Below are 19,612 nucleotides of genomic sequence, written 5' to 3'. Positions count from 1 at the left end.
GACTATTACGAGAGGGCATAATTTTAAGGTGATTGGAGGAAGGTATAGGGGAGATGTCAGAGGTAGGTTTTTTACACAGAGTGGTGGGCGTGTGGAACGCGCTGCCGGCAGTGGTAGTGGAGTCAGATACTTTAGAGATTTCTAAGTGACTCTTGGATAGGCACATGGAGGATAGTAAAATGTGGCGTATGGAGGATAGATTGATCTTAGTAGGATAATAGGTCGGCACAACATCATGGACCGAAGGGCCTGTACTGTGCTGTACTCTATGTTCAATGTTCTATGTTCATAACAAATTACCTAAATAGCACATATTTGTATGTAATCCTACGTCATGCCAGCACAGTACTGGTCATGCAAATATAGAAATGGAAAGGAGCATAAAGCACTTCACAAATGAATTGAATAGTTTCTTGCCACTTGTATTTAACAAATACAGTGAACTGTGTAATATGTCACCTTGCTCCAGCCCCATTTTGAGTTACAGAAGATATTAAGGTATAACGAGAATATAACTAAGGACACAGTTCTTCTTCCCTTCTTGTGATCTGCTCAACATCTGGGGGTGTTTTCCAAAGCAGGCTCCAGGCCCGCTAACAGCCTACATCACTGTCCATTCCAGGAGTCCTATTCTGGGCCAACACTGCCGCTGCTGCATTCCAGGAGCACCACACCAGGCCTACTATGTCACTGCTATTGCAACCATCATCCCATTGATCCACCAGGAATACCGGTTCCATCATTCCCATTGATGGACCAGGAGTATTGATTCCACCATTCCACCATTCCCATTGATCCACCAGGAGTACCGATTTGACCATTCCACCATTCCCATTGATCCACCAGGAGTACCAGTTCCACCATTCCCATTGACCCACCAGGAGTACCGATTCCACCATTCCACCATTCTCATTGGTCCACCAGGAGTACTGATTCGGGCCTACCATATCACCCGCAGCTGAAGCCCAACATCCCGATCCTGACGCCAACCACAGATGCCACTTTCACTGACGACTGCAGAGAGTGTATGCATATACCAAGAAATGATGGGTTGTTCAGATGTCCACCACTGAATTAGATAAGGAATATTAACAGGCAGTTTGTGACTTCTAATCGTGCCATGAATTTATTGTTGCACTACCTGTCAGAGGGCAAATATATATGCTCATCATGCTACAGAGCTCTGACGCACTGTATTTCATTATAATTTAAATAATCTCTCAATATAAATTTTCAAAAACATAATATTTCTGAAAGTTGTATCACCACTGCACAGTGATTTACAGAAATACTTTATCGCTTGTCATAATTTTTGAACACAAGTCTTCAGCCTTACCACATCAGGCAAATATTTAAACCATTCATATTTAATAAGTAATAGTCATTTGTCTCACGCGTAATATTTGTGATTAAACAGTTCGGAGAATATTTCAGAAGAACGTTGAGGAGCAACCTGGTTCGTTGTTCTCAGGCTTCCTGATGAATGTCTTACCTTGCAAAGTTTTGGACTAAGTTCTGTTATATGGTTACATTTTAATGAGTCATGTTCAAGACTTCACTCCATAGTTACAGCAAACGCAACCTTTCTTTATTCTCCAACTGGTTTAACGTCTCAATCTAGCATGACAAAGGGCTGCTAAATCCTATGTGAGGCAGGGTCAGAACTTCACATGAAAGTCAGCTCCTCTATGATGACCGGTTCATATATTCAAGAAGTGAGCTGACAAATTTTACTCCTCCCACTATCATCAATGTAGTATTTCCAATACACGATAGATTAGAATATAGCTCTGGAGGTGCCTGAGCTTTGGGTGCCATGTCTGCAGTTTGGTGTTCAAAGTGACACTTGTGCCACATCTGTGAAGTTCTAGTGTGGGCATTGCCAAACAACATTTCTGAAGAGCCAAAGAACTGGAATCTTTTACCCAGCTCAGAGAATCAGGAGTCAGGTCATCGATACATTCAAATAAGGAAACTACCATTTGTTTCTGCTCCCTCTTGCAACTTCAGCTTGTGCCTGAGGTGCCCAGCACCAGTGGGAAAATCAGTGCTAAACAATTCACCTTAGCTGCTGCTGCTTGTGGTCCTGTGACATCTGACCTCATGAGCCTTTTGTCTTGAACCATTCCTGATCTCATAAGCCACCCATTCACCCAACTGCACTTGAGACCTAACCAACAATAATGTAGACCACTGCAGTGCTCTTTGTTCTTCTAGTCAACGTTGATCACATTCCAACAATATAGCAGATACCTGTGATATACCTTCACAAGCTCCTTTCGCATTCCCCAACCATCCAAACATTCATTTAAAAATATAAACACATAAGTAGGAGCAGGAGTAGACTATATTATCCATTGAGTTTGCTTTGTCACATAAAAATATCATGGCTGAGCATACGATTCTGAGGTGCAGCCATTCTTCCTCCAGACCTGTGACCTTACCTAAACACTTGCCTGAATATTGACACATGAACCTAAGGAGGCTCTGACCATGAAACTTGTTACATGATAATGAGGTCCAAGGTCAAAAATTGCATGCTCACCATCCTCCCCATTTGACCTCAGGCTGTTAAGAGTTCTGCAGTGAGGGGCCTAAAAATGGAAGCAGCTGAATTGCTAATCTATAACTTTTAAACTTGTATAATTGCAAGAAAAGACAAATGAGATAACACAGTGTGGAGCTTGAGGAACACAGCAGGCCAGGCAGCATCAGAGGAACAGGAAAGCTGACGTTTTGGGTCAGGAATGACTTCTTTTTGAATTGGAACTAAAGAAAACATTTTAACTTGCTAAATGATTTTCTAGCTAGAAGTAGTAATTCTGTATGCTAATGATGTGCTGAATATTTTGGAAGATCTACTACAGATTAATTATCCAACTGCTCATCTGAAGAGCATTTCAAAATTTCAGATGCAAACTGCTCCCAATTATCCTATCATTGGAATTTCTAATTTGCACTAGAAGAAAGTATATCTCCCCACCAAGGCCACAATGTTTGGAAAATTAATTATTAACTATGGGGCGTGGGTTGGCACGGTGGCTCAGTGGTTAGCATTGCTGCCTCAAGTGCCAGGGACCTGGGATTGATTCCACCCTCGGGTGACTGTCTGCGTGGAGTTTGCACATCGTCCCTGTGTCTGCATGGGTTTCCTCCAAGTATTCTGGTTTCCTCGCACAGTCCAGAGATGTGCAGGTTGGGTGGTTTGGCCATGCTAAATTGCTCATATTGTGCATGGTAGGTGGGTTAGCCATGGGGAATGCAGGGCATGGGGGATAGGGTATGGGGTTGGTTTGGCTGGGAAGCTCTTTGGAGGGTTGATGTGGACTCGATAGGCCAAATGGCCTGCTTCCACACTGTAGGGATTCTGTGAACTAAAATGTCAAGAGCACGTCACTGTAACAGGACTCAGTTTGAACAGATCCATCATGTGTAAACAGGACAATAACCACAAGAAAATTTTCTATGCCACCATGTTAGGTACATCTGAGGTTGGAACATGTGCCTATTTTCATGTGCCCATGAGACTACTAAAAATAATGTACATAGGACCCTGATTGTAATTCAATCAATTCAAATAACCATGGACACGGAGTATTCTTATCAGCTGTTTTTAAGTGGAATGCCATAGACCCCTCAGAAAAGTGTTGAAGTTATTCTGTAACTTTGAATTTTATGGGCTAGGCAAATCAGAATCACTTACCCTCCACACCCCACATTTACAAGTAAAAATTCCGTTTCTCCTTAAAGCAGCAGTTTGATACTCACGACTAGTGGCAGCATGGAAGTGAGAGCCTGCTTTACAAATGGATAAGAATGAGTTCACAGCAAGAATATTCCAGCTCATCTAATCTCTTAAAATAACAGCCACGAATAATTACTTCTCAACGGATATTATAGTCATAGAGATGTACAGCACGGAAACAGATCCTTCTGGCTAACTCATCCATAGTGACCAGGTATCCTATATAAATCTAATCCCATTTGCCAGCATTTAGCCCATATCCGTCTAAACCCTTCCTATTCATATACCCATCCAGACGCCTTTTGAATGTTCTAATTGTACCAGCTTCCACCACCTGCTCCAGCAGCTCATTCCATACACGCACTACTCTCTGCATGAAAATGTTGCCCCTTAAATCTTTCCCCTCTCACCTTAAACCTATGCCCTCTAGTTTTGTGCTCTCCCTATCCTGGGGAAAAGGCCTTAACTCTTCACCCTATCCATGCCCGTCATGATTTAATAAACCTCTAAGGTCACCCCTCATCCTCCAACACTCCAGGGAAAACAGCCCCAGCCTATTCAGCCTCTCCCTGTAGCTCAAACTCTCCAAACGAGGCAACATCTTTGTAAATCTTTTCTGAACCCTTTCAACTTTCACAACATCTTTCCAAAACATGGAGACCAGAATTGAATGCAACATTCCAAAAATGGCCTAACCAATGTCCTGAACAGCCTTATCATGACCTCCCAACTCCGATATTCAATGCACTGACCAATAAAGGCAAGCATACCAAATGCCTTCTTCACTGAGGCTCCGCTTTCAAGGAAATATGAACTTGTACCCCAAGGTCTCTTTGTTCAGCAACGCTCCCCAAGACCTTACCATTAAGGTGAATAAGTCCTGCTCTGATCTGTTTTACCAAAATGCAACACTTCACATTTATCTAAATTAAACTCCATCTGCCACTCCTTGGCCATTTGCCAATTTAATCAAGGTCCCGTTGTACTCGGAGGTTCTTTCTTTGCTGTTCACTACATCACCAATTTTGGTGTCACCTGCAATCTTACTAACTATACCTCCTATATTCACATCCAAATCACTTACATAAATGACAAAAGCAGTGGACCCAGCACCAATCCTTGCAGCACACTGCTGGTCACAGGTCTCCAGTCCGAAATGCAACCCTCCACCACCAACCTCTGCCTCCTACCTTCAAGCCAATTTTGTATCTAAATGGCTAGTTCTTCCAGTATTCCATGTGATCCAACCTTGCTAACCAGTCTCCCTTGCAGAACCATGTCGAGCACCTTACTGGAGTCCATACAGAATGTCCACTGCTCTGACTTCATCAATCTTCTTCATCACTTCTTCAAAAAACTCAATCAAGTTAGCGAGGCACAAAGCATGTTGACTGTCCGTCATCAGTCCCTGCCTTTCCAAAAACGTGTAAATCCTCTCCGTCAGAATCCTCTCCAACAACTCACCACTGACATCAGGTTAACCAGTCTATAGCTCCCTGGATTTTCCTTACCACTTTTCTTAAATAATGGCACCACATTAGCCACCCTCCAGTCTTCCAGCACCTTTATGCATTTTAAGACATCCAGCACCACCTCCTCTGTAATTTGGATACTTTTCAAGATATCACTATTTAGTTCCCTACGTTCCCTAGCTTCCATGTCCTTTTCTATGTAGGTAAGTAAAGCAGTTGTTTTGTATACAGCTATGTTTTTCAACTAGAACAATGCAGATGCTGTGTATTTTAGCAGCCTTGGCTGAGGGACAAATTCCGACCAGGTGATCTTTGATATTTATCTAACATCACTGAACAAGGAGGGGGGTGGTTTGGGGCTATGCCCAACATCCCATTTAAAAGACTGCATCTCTGAAAATTTATACTGCACTAAGTTTCCAGTCTTGATATTAGCTCAAATGACAGGAGCGAAGGATCTGAAGTACCAACAACTGCACCAAGCTGAAAAGGCAATGTATTACTAAATAAAACTAGGTAAAGAATAGCAGCACATTGTTCCCTTGGTGCCTCAAAAGGCTGTGCAATTAATTGGTTGAATTTTTGTTTGAGGTGGGAATAAAGTTGAAAATGACATCAAATTTTTTCTTCAGAATAATTTCAAATCTGAAGTGCCTCCCAGATCCTGAACTATTTTTCCCTGGCTTTTTCACAGGTTGGGAAGGCCTTGGATCATGACCTCACATGTATCCGTTCAGAGGTTGTGAGCCCTGTACAAAATGTGAAATTCATTACCTCTATCCCATGTATGTTTTGAGAGTGCTGGCCTGGGTTTCAGAAGACTCAATAAAAGTATTTGCCTAAATAGAAAGTGCATGACCAAAGGGGAAATCTGCTGAGGAGACTGAAAAGCAGGAGACTGAAAGGCCAGAGAGGCCACAGGGACAGCAACACCAAAATGGCCATAATGTAGGAGCAGAAGTGTGTGCTCACTGAGTAAGGGTGCATGGTCAGTGTGAGGGAGCCTGAGTAATACAGAAAGAGGCCAAGTGTGAATTTGATGAAGTGGGAATTAGGTGCAGATAGGAAAACAGGAAAGTAAGATTTAAGTAAGACTTTAAATTGCTGCAAATATGAAAAAAAATTATTTTTAAAGAGTTAGCCATATTTGGATCTTACTGAAAACACCAAGAATAAAAGAAAATCAGGCCAACATAATAAGGTAATACAAATATTCAAAAACAGGATGAAGTTAACCTAAGGGAAATAAAGTTAAGAGGGGAGCACAACTCAGTCAATTAGAATGCATAGCCTGTAAAATGTGGGAAGTAATGAACTCTACCAATGTCCTAAGAGGACTTTAATTACCCAAACATAGACTGGTATGCTGTATTTTAAAGTAACTAAATTGTATGGAGCAGTGAGGGGCAAAAAGTTCCTGGACTGTGTTCAGGAGAATTTCTAACAGGAGTAGGCTTGCAGTCCAACAAGAAAGGGTTCACTGTTGGATGTGGTTCTTGGAAATGAGTTGGGCCAAGTAGATCATAAGTGTCCGTGAGGGAACATTTAGGAGACAGCAAATGTTGTATCGCAATGCTTAGTATGAGTGTGGAGAGTGGTGATGGTCAATCCAGAGTAAGAAAAATAAATTGGCAGACCAATCACTTTGTTAGGACAGGGATGGAAGTGTGCATCATAGACTGCAAAAGGTGGTTGGTGGGAAATACAGTATCTGGGTGATGGCTTCAAAGGGGAGATGATTCGGGCACAGTTAAGGTATATTTCCTCAAAAGGTAAAGGTAGGGCAAACACATCCACAGCTCCTTGGATGATAAAGGCAATAGAAATTAAGATGAGAAAAGTGTGCTTATGGCAGATGTCAGGGAGAAAATACAATTGAAAACCAAGAGCAATACAAAAGATGCAGAAGGGAAAAGCCTATTAGAGAAGCAAAGAGAAATTAGAAGGAAAGACTGTCAGCCAACATAAAGAGGAATCCCAAAGACTTTTATAATTGCATCAATAATAAAGAAGTGTAAAAAGAGAATTAGGGTTAATTTGGGACCAAAAAGGGGATTTGACTCAGGGGACAAAGGGTATGGCTGAGGTATTAAATGGACACTTCTCATCTATCTTTATCAAGGGATAGATTCTACCCAGGCCATGGTGACACAGAATAAAATTCTGTTACAGAAGAGTTCAAAATTGCTAAGGACAAAGTGTTTGATACACTGTTGGTAATTAATGTTGATATGGCACCAGGATTGGATGAAATGCATCCATGAGTATATTTAAGACAGAGATAGATAGACTCTTGATTGTCAAGGGGATCAAGGGTTATGGGGAGAAAGCGGGAGAATGGGATTGAGAAACTTATCAGCCATGATTGATTGGCAGGGCAGACTTGATGGGCTGAATGGCCTAATTTCTGCTCCTATGTCTTATGGTCTAGTGGGATGTGGGCATCCTTGGTGGGGCCAACAATAATTATCCATCCCCAGTTGTCCTTGAGAAGGCAGTGGTGAACAGCCTTCTTGAATCACTGCAGTCTATGTGCTGTGGTAGACCCACAACGCCATCAGGGAGGGAATTCTGGGATTTTCACTCAGCAACAGTGAAAGTACGGCAATATATTCCCAATCAGGATAGTGAGTGGTGTGGAGGGGAACTTGCAAGTGGTGGTGTTCTCGTGTATTAATTGCGCTTGGAAGTGGTCATGGATTTGAGGATGCTGGCTAAGAAGCCTTGGTGAACTTTTGCAGTGCATCTTGTAGATAGTACACACTGATGCTACTGAGTGTTGGTGGTGAATGAAATGGCTATTTATGGATGTGGTGCCAATCAAATGAGTTGCTTTGTCCTGGATGTTGTCAAGCTTCTTGAGTGTCGTTGGAGCTGCAGTACTCCAAGCCAGTGGGGAGTGTTCCATCACATTCCTAACTTGTGCCTTCTATAATGTGGACAGGGTTTGGGAAGTCAGGAGGTGAGTTACTTACTGCAAAAATGGAAGTGAAGGAAATTGTAGGGCCCTGTCCATCACATTTAATTTTTGCTAAAGTCAGAAGAGGTGCCAGAGAATTGAAAACATTGTAGACTTGTTCAAAAAAGATTGCAAGGATAAGCCCAGCTCAACAGGCCAGTTATTTAACATCAGACGCAGGGAAGCTTCTGGAAACATTTACTTTGGATAGAATTAACAATCACATGTGAAAAGGTGGATTGAATCAGAAGAGTTGGAATGGATTATTAAAGAAGAAATTATTTTTAATTAACTTGCTGGTGTTTTTTGAAAAGGTAGCAGTGAAAGTCACTGAGGGCAATGCTATTGCTTTGGCATTCATGGGCTACCTGAAGGTGTTTGATGCTGTGTCACACCTCAGACTTGAGAAAATTTCATAGCTCATGGAATGAAAGCAGAAGTAGCAGTAAAACTTGTAGAGAAGTTTGAGACAATGCATTTTGGTTGGAATAACATTGAAAGACAACACAAAATAAGGAATACAATTCTGAACAGGTTATTGATGCCTGGGTGTATATGTACACAGAGCACTGACACTGGCAGGACTGGTGAAGAGAGCAGCAAATAAAGTATACAATGCCCTGGGTCATTCAGGGCATTCACGACAAGAACAAGCAGATCATGCTGATCTGTGTAGGACACTTGGTAGACCTCAGCTGCAGCATTGTATACTGTTCTCGGCGCCACATTACAGGAAGAATGTGAATGCACTGGAGAACACAGAAGAGATTTACATGAATGATTCCGGAAACTTTAGTAATGAGGATAGATTGGATTGTTCTCCTTGGAGAAGGTGGCTAAGAGGAGATCTGATAGAAGATTTCCAAAGTATGAGGAAGCAGAGAAGATAGGGACAAGCTGTTCCCATGAGTAAAAGGATTATGAACAAGAGTCCACATATTTAAATTGTAGAATAAATAGTCTTTACCTGCCTTGAAGTGAGGACTATACAAGTGTAAATAATTAAAAAGCTTTCTTAAATCTATATAAGTTATTTGCAATATCACTGAAAAAATTTAAAAAGTATAAAATTCAAACAAAGCAAGGTATCCCCATAAAGCTTAAAGCTGTTACATTATAGATACTTGTTTTGTGATCAGTACTTGTTTATACTGATGGGTGCTAACAGACCTTGGTTACAGCTGTTCCAGCCCATCATCGCTCTCAGCCCATCCAAGTAACTTTATAAATACATATTATGGCAAATATCCAGTTGTGCAAGCAGGTCTCTGTCAACTGAATAATATTGCAAACTCTGTTTAAAAAGGTGAAGGAATACTAAGTGAATGTGACATCCATTCCTGGAGAAGATCTCATATCAGCCTTTTCAATACAATACAGACAGTTTCGCACCAGAGTCACAGAATGCATTTCTCACGATATTAAATCTAAAACTACTTGTCATTGCTGCAAAATGGATTATTGCAATTTATGAAGGAGAATTAACCTATAGTATACATTGTGACTAAACCTCTTTGTAAAGTACACAAACACAGCTTAAAATTTGTAGTTTCACATTTTCTCCACTGGGTCTTGTTACTATACAATCAGAAAACTGACATCTTCTAAAAGGAAATCAAGACAAAATATGCACATGGATGAATACATTCAGGAAAGGACCTGCAGGAAATGTCAATTATCTAACTATCAGTATTATTTTTTTGTTAAATTGACCTAGTTATACCCAGCAGTGCTGATTGAATTTCTTTTGCTTTCTGAATTTTGCAACCAACCATTCTCGAACCAAAAGTGCTTAATCTGGGAGTACCTTGCTAACACTACACAAAGCACATAGTTCCCTCATCAAGCTATGCTTTAGAGACTTTCTATAAAGGATCACTGTATTATGTTGTCTGTGGAACTCTGTTTATCATACCAGTATGTCAAGTCTTTGTCCTTAATGACACAAACTTAGCACAGACATTTTTTGTTATTCAGCAAAATTGAAACACTTCTTGAATAGACACGATATAAAAATATTTGTGAAATATTGTACAACAAATTCCATTGTTGTTTGAAATTTCATTGTTTATACCAGTGCTGAATACACTCTATCAACTGCATTATTAGCAAATGGTCAGTTATTTAAAAACGAGATTGATATCATTGTGCGGTTTCCTTTTGTGTCGGTTATTTCCTATCTTGCAAGCAACAAAAGATGTTTTCACAGTTTGAACCTTGCTTTTTCTAGCAACATGCAAATAGTGGTTGTTGAATGGGGTACAACGCTTCCTTTCTATTTCAAAACCAGTTTTCTAGGTTTTAGTAGAACTCCTTTATCAATTTTCAATCCTAATTTTGTATTGTACCTGACTGGTTTCCTGTGGGAACATCATCACAGGCAGGCTCCTCTGTCGGCTGTGTTTCCAGGCATTTAGATGCCTTTGCTGCGCCTCCAATTTGTCTCTTTCCTTTTCCACCATTCTCATGCCTTCCCTCAGTCTCTCCAGATTTTGCTGGTACTCTTTCCACTGGCTCTCTAACTCTTCCCGCTCTCGCCACATCTGCTCTGCCTGCTGCTGACATTCTTGCTCACGTTCCTGTAGTCTACTCTCTTGTGCTTCCTGCTCCCGCTGCCTGCGTTCACATTCTCGTTCCCAACGCTGCTGCTCATGGTACAGCTTGCTCTGAAGTTTGCGTACATTTGCCAGTTCTTCTCTTTGCTTCTCCATGTTGCGCTGCTTCTCTTGCTCGAGAAGCAAGTTCCCACGGGTGCCTTGGATATGAGCTGATCGCTCACGCTCCTGCAAGATCAGCCGCTGCACTTCTATGTAACTGTCCTGCATGGTCACTACAGCCTGAAAGAAAAGTGAAAGATAAGGTGCTGAGCAAGAATTGTATGTGAAACACTAATGAGCAGTCCTGTACAAATGTGGGCAGGTTTCCTGACAGCGGATCTTTGAATACAAACATTCAACATGTGTTTGATAATTTCCTTTTTGCACTTTGAGTCAGGCAATAACTCACCATTCGAACAAATGTGGAGGTAGTTAGTTTAAATGGGTTATGTTTTCAGAAAGGAATAGCACTTGCTGGAAATTATATCATGAAGTGTACAAACCAGTTGGGACAAGAGGGCCCTTGTGGCACAATGGTAGTGTTCCTACCTCTAGGCCAGCAGGCCCAGGTTCAGGTACTATCTTTTCCAGAGTTATGTATGACGATGCAGTGGCTTTACATGTTATTTTGTCCAGGACTTTTTTTTTGAAGAGAGAGGTTAATAGGCAGAGGTAATGAGCATGCTGGAGTAATGTAAACAGCTTGGGAGGCCTTGGGTTTTTTTTTAAATGCAGCCTAAATAGGTGTAGCCAGCTTGTATTGGTCCAGATTTCTCAGCTTTGGGTTTTTTCAGTAACGTCAGAAGCTTCTGGCATCTCAACACAGTTGGAAGATTCAGTGAATGTCTCCTGGCTGATACTCTCTCTGAATTTTCTCTTGATGTTTTTATCCTCTTGGATTGGAGAACTGCATGTGAGAATCGGTGTCTGAATTTTCGTTTTTTGCCAAGGGGTATGTTTATGGTATGTTACTATATTGGAATACTACAATTAGTAGTATTTACGGTACCTATTATTCTGTTAAGTTTTCCAATAGAGTTATGTTATTCTAAATTCCTCTGTCTTTGGTCGTATTTTAACTACAGTGTTTAAATAAATTGTGTTTTGCTTAATGTTAAGTAGCTTGACCAGTCACATTACATCTGGAATGGACACTTCACAGTTGCCTTTAAAAGAAGAAAAAGTTAGGGTTTAGGTTAACTTAAAATAATTTTAGGGGGTCCGGTCTGGTCCATAACATATTTAATGATGTCTCTGAACAGGTTGATTCAGAAGTTAAATATATATGATAATTTACCGATTCCAAGTTAAGATATTAAAAACCCAGCTGAGGCAAATGGACTCTTATGGCATGGTGGTACGTCTCTGCTTCTAGATCAGGAGACCCGGGTTTAAGCCCCACCTGCTCCAGGAGGTGTGTAATACCAAGCTAAACAGGGTGATTAGAAAACATCTCCAAACCATTAATGTAAAACCATTCATTAACGTAAAATAAAATACGTAAATGTAAAATGCATTATGAATTCCTATCCTTACACAATATATTTGCGCTTGGGATCTAGGCAGCAGTGTAGTAAAAGTCAAACGGAGGACAAACTGGAAAGGCTTGTCAGAACACCGGTGAACTGTGAGGTTCCACGCCAACTTGAAAGGTTTCATGGTGATTTGTTCTGGTGTGAGTCTATATAGTTGGGAGCTAATGAACCAGTTGTAAGGTGATTCATATCTCCATATCTCCACACCTTCCCCCACCTCCATCAAAAAAAGCCTTGCTCTCCTGTTGAGCAATTTTGGGTCCATTTTTGGGTTGGGTACCGAATGGACATACTATTCACGGCATGCGCACTCAACAAACAGTTGAGAGTCCTCTGGCAATTTTAGCTTCTGGCTTTATCAAAACATTTGCAGTGAGCTGCAGGCCTTAAACAAGCCCACCGTTGCAGCTTGCTGGTCAGAAGCAAAATTATCTAGCTACTACACACAGTTAGCAGGAAGGTCATGAGGCCTTTCTTGGAATAGTGGGAAAAGAGATTAAGCAGTAAATTTGTTTAGCTGCAAGGATGAGAATCCACCAGCAGAAAGTCCAGAGATGTCATTGGGGTTTTGAGGAAAGTTCCTACCCCTGGAACCTGTGGGAAATCTCTGCTGACTCCCAGGTTTCTTGCGTAAATGACTAACTCGACTCTAACCAATCTTAATCTTTCAAACGATTCGCTCTGCCCTTGTCAAATATACCAGTGACCAGATTTACTAGGTTCAGTTTCACAAAATGCCATAAAGTGAGCCTTGAGATCTGAAGCTCTGAAACTGTTGTTCCAGCATCAAACCACTAGGGTCCTATTTTTGGATTCAGGTGGCCCGAGGTAACTTGATCCAATTTAAGCAGATCCCACCTACTTTTAGCATCGAAATGCAATATTTAAGACTATTTGCTGTACAGCTGACAGACATTATTTACAATGCATTTTATTCTCTAGCTGCATATTTTTACTTGGAAGTCTTATTGTATTATGGGATGCCTTGACCTTTATGTATACAAGATAAATGGAGTAGCATACTGGGTTTGAACCAACGCAGTCTAGGCAGATGTAATATTTTTCATGTTATGAAAATTGCAAAAATTTCTATTTGAAATCATTTTAGCCTTATCACAGAGTAACGGTGAGACTTTCAAACCTAAGGGACAATTTCTATGATTGTCAACAACTTGGTAAACTTTCCCTGAAAGGCAATAAAATCAGGGACTGTGCAAAAAAGCAAGGTCAGACAAATCCAATATAAGGATTGGAGGATCAGAGGTTGGAACTGATAAGATGTGGTGAGGGTAATGTCTAAATTGAACTGAACTTGTATGAGGAGAGAATGCTTGATAAATATCAATGCACAAAAGCACAGCCAACGCTCAGCTAACCCAGCACACATGAACTAAAATATTTAACACTTGACAAAAGAATTGCTTCTGGATCTGGCAGCCAACCCAACAAATATCTCTGAGAAAAACATAAATACTCCTTTGGTTGCTGTGCTCATCTATAGCTGGGATTAAGATTTATTGTCAATGTGCTGGTAGCTGAGACCAGCATTGTACCATATCAGGGATGTATTCAACTGAGGAATTTATGATTGTAATTTGGTACAAAACAGAAAAAAGGCTAATGTTCTCCCATATGCACAATCATTGATATTGATTCGTAAATATCCTATCTAAACATAAATCAGCATCTTGCAAATTAGAAATTGTGTCATGGAACCACTGGTACCTTTTCAAAGTCCATATCTGCTAGGTCTGTAGGAACAGCTTCTTGCTGCAAAGGATGTAATCACATCGAAAAAAACAAAGCTGATTAAAGAAAAAAAATGAACTTACCTGTAAACTGTAAAGAAGCTGAGTGATATTTTGTACACTGTGAACAATCTGAAACAAAAAAAAAATTACTTAATAGAAGGCAAAAAATGATGCAAATCCTGGTTCATCTGTTAACACTCTCTAGTTAAAACTGACTGACTGTTAACATTAATTTTAATGTTATTCCCCCTTGTTTTGAATTCTCTTATCCGAGGAAATGGCTTATTTGTATGTATTACATTTCATCTTTCTATTATCTTAACCATCTTGAGTTGATTATCCTCAGGTTCTAATAAAGTTCTAGCAGACCTTTGTTTATTGTTAAACTGAAAACTATAGGAGTTAGAATCAAACAAATTGTAAGAAATATGCAATCTGTATAAAAATTCCTAATGTGCAATTATATATTTTCAAATCTAGGCTGACACTCTGTAAATCTGAGTAAGTGTTGAAGGGCTGATTTTTACCCATCCTTCATTTGTTAATTGGGAACAGTTAAGGTGACATTGGCCGCCTTCATTTGTCGACTGTCTTTTCTGAACTTGTTGCACTCCATACCTTCAGGTCTTATCAGAGTTGCTGATAAGGGTGATGTTGCTGTGACTGCTTACCTCTGCCCCACAGATGCTGTTTGCCAGCCTTCAGACACTTTATCCTATCTCCCCCTGGATCGTGACCTCACCATTGAACATCAAGCTGTTATTTCCAGACTCTAACTGACCTCTGGAGATCTCCCTTCCACAGTTTCCCACCTCATAGACCCCAAACCAGGCATAGCCCATTTCGACTTTCTTCTCAAAATCCACAAACAGGACTGTCCTGGCAGACCCAGTCGATTAGCCTGTTCTTACCCCACTGAACTTATTTCCTGCTATCTTGATTCTATTTTCTCCCCCCTTGTTCAGTCTCTCCCCATTTACACTTGTGATTGTTCTGATGCTTTATGTTGGTTCCATAACTTTCTGGTCCTACCTCTTGATCATGTACATGCAATCACTCTACACATCTGACCTCCATCAGGATGATCTGAAAGCTCTCTGCTTCTTCCTTGAAAAAGAGGCCTGCACAGTCTCCATCCACCACCATCCTCCTTTGTTTGGCTGAATTTGTTCTCACTTTGAACAACTTCTCTTTTAACTCATCGCATTTTCTCCAAGTCAAAGGTGTGGTTGTTGGTATCTCCATGAATTATACCTGGCTCTTTGTGGGATATGAGAAACATTCCTTATTCCAGTTCTACTCAGACACCCAACCACAATTCTTTCTTCGATACATTGATTATTTCTTCAGTTCTGCTTTCTGCTCTCATCTAGAATTGGAAAAATTAATCATAGAATCCCTACAGCATGGAAGTAGGCCATTCAGCCCATCGAGTCACATGGACCTTCTGAACAATATCTCACCCAATACCTGTAACCCTGAATTTTCCCATAGATAATCTACCTAGCCTGCACATCCCTGGATGCTATGAGCAATTTGGCATGGCAAATACACCTAACCTGCACATCTTTGGACTGTGCAAGGAAACTAGAGCTCCTGGAGGAAACCAACGCAGACACAGGGAAATGTGCAAACTCCACACAGACAGTTGCCTGGAAGCTGGAATCAAACCCGGGTCCCTAGTGCTGTTATGTAGCAGTGCTAACCACTGAGCCACCGTGCCACCCCGTTTTCAGTTTTGCTTTCAATTTCCATCCTTCTTTCACCTTCACCTGGGCCATCTCTGACTCTTCCTTTCCCAGCCTTGACCTCATTTTTCATTTCTGAGAACAGGCTACCCACCAATATCATTACAAGCCCATCAACTCCATTGAAAACAAAACAAGAGAACTGTGGATGCTATAAATCAGAAACAAAAACAGAAATTGCTGGAAAATCTCAGCAGGTCCAGCAGCATCTATGGAGGGAAACCAGAGTTAACATTTCGGGTCCAGTGACCTTCTGAAGAAACGTTAACTGTGATTTCTCTCCACAGGTGCTGTCAGAACTGCTGAGATTTTCCAGCAATTTCTATTTTTGTTCTATCAACTCCACAGTTATCTTGACTACACCACCTCACATCCTGCTTGCTGCAAGGCTTCCAAGTCCATTCTCCCAGTTTCTCCATTGCATCTCCCTTTGTCCTCACTTTCCATTCACTAGTCTCTGCACTCAAAGGATCATCCTCTGCCATTTCTACCACCACCAAACACACTTTTTCCTTCACTCCACTGTTAACATTCTGCAGGGACCGTTCTCTCTGCAATATCCTGGTCCACTACTTAATCACTCCTAACATTTCCTTACTGCCTATGGCACCTTTCCATACAATCACAGAAGGTGTAACACTTGCCCATTCACCTCCTTTCTCCTCACCTTCTAAGGCCCCAAACACACCTTCCAGGTGAAGCAGCAGTTTACTTGTGATTTTCTCAATCTAGCATCCTGTATTCGCCACTCACAATGCATTCTCCTTTACATTGGTAAGACCAAATGCAGACTGAGTGACAGCTTTGTGGAACACCTCTGCTCTGTTTGTAGAAATGGCTCTGATCTCCCAGTTTCTTGCTATTTCAAAAAATTATCTTTCAGGCTATAATGAAAACTGAAATTGCTGGTGAAACATGGTGGGCTGAAGTGTCTGTTCTGTTCTGTTCTAACACTTCATTTTCCACTAAGGCACTTTACAGCTTCAAGATCCCAAATTGAATTCAACAACTTCAGAGACTGACTGCATGGTTCGACCTCCATTTTTCTCACATTCTCCTCCACCTCCATAACTTGTCTTTTTTTGTGTTTTGTTTACTTTGAGTTTAGTAGTAGGACAAATTCTCTCTCTTTCACACCTGAATTTACACCCATTTTACATCTCCTTTTTTCTTTATCCACCATCCACAATCCTTTTGTCTTTTGCACTGGACCTCCTCCTCTGTCAAAAGCAGAGATCAAAATGATCCAATGCCTTTCAGTTCTGGAGCAGAGTCATACTGGACTTGATATGTTAACCAAGTTTCTCTCTTCACAGACGCTGCCAGATCTGCTGAGTTTCTCCAGCATTCTCGTTGCTTGTTTCAGATTTCCAGAATTTACAGTATTTTGCTTTCACCCTCTCGGAAGATGATTAGATGTGAAAACAATAAAATACTTCTTTTACTTTTGCTTTCTTTCTCTTTTAGTTCTTAATCTGTATGTTACAGTCTTTTACTTTACTTATCTTACATGATTTAGATCTAATTCATATTTCCGGTTTTATACTTCCTGGAATTGGCAATCTTATAGTGTAGTGGTAACATTCCTAACTCTGGGCTAGACACTCTGGATTCCAGTCCCACGCCAGGAACTTGTCATCCAATGGAAAATGCGTTTGAAATGTCACCAAACAGGCTGATGATTCCTTCCAATATGCCGAATGCTAGGTAGTAAGACACTAATAAAAGTTATTCTTTCTGTAATAAACATAAAGTGCTGGAAAAACTGAGAAGGGCTGGAGAGAGAAACAGAGAACGAAGAACAGTCCAGTACAGGAACAGGCCCTTCAACCAACTAAACCTGCTCCGACACATGATGTCTTTCTAAACTAAAAACGTTTTACCTCTACAGGGTCCATATCCCGCTATTCTCTGCTTATTCATGTATCTGTCAAGATATCTCTTGTACATTGCTGAGATACCAAGGGTTCAGAGAAGAAGGGTCGAGACCCGAAACATCAGCTTTCTTGTTCCTCTGATGCTGCTTGGCCTGCTGTGTTTATCCAGATCTACACCTTGGTATCTCAAATTCTCCAGTATCGGCAGTTCCTACTATCTCTTGTACATTGCTATTGTTCGTGCTTCTGCCACCTCCTCTGGCAGTGCATTCCAGGCACTTACCACCCTCTGTAAAAAATCTTGCCTCTCACATTTCCTTTAAACTTTCCTTTTACCTTAAACCTATGCACCATGGTAATTGACATTTCTACCCTGGGAAAAAGACTCTGACTATCTATTCTATCCATGCTTCTCATAATTTTCTAAACTTCTATCAGGTCACCCTCAGCCTTCAACTTTCAACTTTCAACTGAAAACAAACCAAGTTTGTACAATCTCTCCTTCACAGCTAATATTCTCCAAATCTCGCAACATCCTGGTATACATTTTCTGTACCTTCTCCAAAACCTCCAGATCCTTGTGGTACTGTGGCAATCTGTACTGTGTGCAATATTTGTACAGTGGCCTAACTAAAGTTCTATACTTCTACAACATGATTTGCCAAATTGTATACGCTATGCCCCAACTGATTAAGGCAAGCATGCCGTACGCCTTCTTGACCAGTTTATCCACATGTTGCCACTTTCAGGGAACTATAGATCTGTATGCCTAGATCTCTCTGTATGTCAATGCTTCTAAGGGTTCTGCCATTTATTATACACTTCCCTGCTGCATTATCCTCCAAAATGCATCACCTGGCATTTGTCTAAATTAAATTCCATCTGCCATTTATTCCACCCAAGTTTCCAGCCTATCTCTATCCTCATATCCTCCAGCAATTCTCCTCATTATCTGCAGCTTCGCTAATCTATGAGTTATCCACAAATTTACTAATGAGACCACCACACTCTCCTCCAAATCTTTTATATTTATGACAAACAACAGGGATCCCAGCACTGATCCCTGTGGAACACCAGTCAGAAAAACAACCTTCCACTGTTACTTGCTGTATTCTATGACCAAGCCAGTTTTGCATCTATCTTAACAGCTCACCATGGATCCCATGTGACTTCACCTTCTGTGACAGCCTACCATGAGGAACCTTGTCAAAGACGTTGTTAAAATCCATATAGACAACATCCTTGCCATTTCCTCAAAAACTTCAATCATGTTTATGAGACATGACCCCCACCCCACGCACAAAGCCACACTATTGCAAATAAGTCTATATTTTTCCAAATGTGGGTTAATCGTATGCCTAAGAATCTTCTCCAATAATTTCCGTACCACTGACATAAGGTTTACAAACCTGTAATTTCCCAGATTATCCTTGTTGCCCTTCTTACACAAAGGAACAACATTGGCTGTTCTCCTGTCCTCTGGGACCTCTCCCATGATTAAAGAAAATACAACGATTTTGTACAAGGCAATTGCCTCTCTCACCTCCCTCAGTAGTCTGGGAAAGACCCCATTAGGTCCTGGGGACTTGTCTCCTTTAATGCTTTTCAAAACACCCAACAATATTTTCATACTGAGATAACAAGGTGTAGAGCTGGATGAACACAGCAGGACAAGCAGCATCAGAGGAGCAGGAAAGCTGACGTTTCGGGCCTAGACCCTTCTTCAGAAGTGGGGGAGGGGAAGGGGGTTCTGAAATAAATAGGGAGGGGGAGGCGGATAGAAGATGGATAGAGGAGAAGATTGGTGGAGAGGAGACAGACAGGTCAAAGAGGCGGGGATGGAGCCAGTAAAGGTGAGTGTAGGTGGGGAGTTAGGGAGGAGATAGGTCAGTCCAGGGAGGACGGACAGGTCAAGGGGGCGGGATGAG

General features: G+C 41.1%; 1 protein-coding gene across 2 annotated transcripts in view; it reads right to left on the bottom strand.

The window, feature by feature from the left end:
- The window catches only part of arhgef28a (Rho guanine nucleotide exchange factor (GEF) 28a), a 380,773-nt gene that overhangs the window by 64,701 nt on the left and 296,460 nt on the right, over positions 1 to 19,612 (bottom strand). For both annotated transcript variants that reach the window (XM_048621117.1, XM_048621120.1), the window contains 2 exons: positions 14,141 to 14,188; positions 10,525 to 11,013 (listed from right to left, as the gene is read on the bottom strand). In XM_048621117.1, the coding sequence (XP_048477074.1) occupies positions 10,525 to 11,013; positions 14,141 to 14,188 (537 nt within the window). The remainder of the gene's footprint in view (positions 1 to 10,524; positions 11,014 to 14,140; positions 14,189 to 19,612) is intronic.

Source organism: Rhincodon typus, chromosome 3, assembly GCF_021869965.1.
Source record: "Rhincodon typus isolate 14 chromosome 3, sRhiTyp1.1, whole genome shotgun sequence".
NCBI lineage: Eukaryota > Metazoa > Chordata > Chondrichthyes > Orectolobiformes > Rhincodontidae > Rhincodon > Rhincodon typus.
Note: the sequence above shows the minus strand (reverse complement) of the source record. Positions and strands in the feature narration are given on the sequence as shown.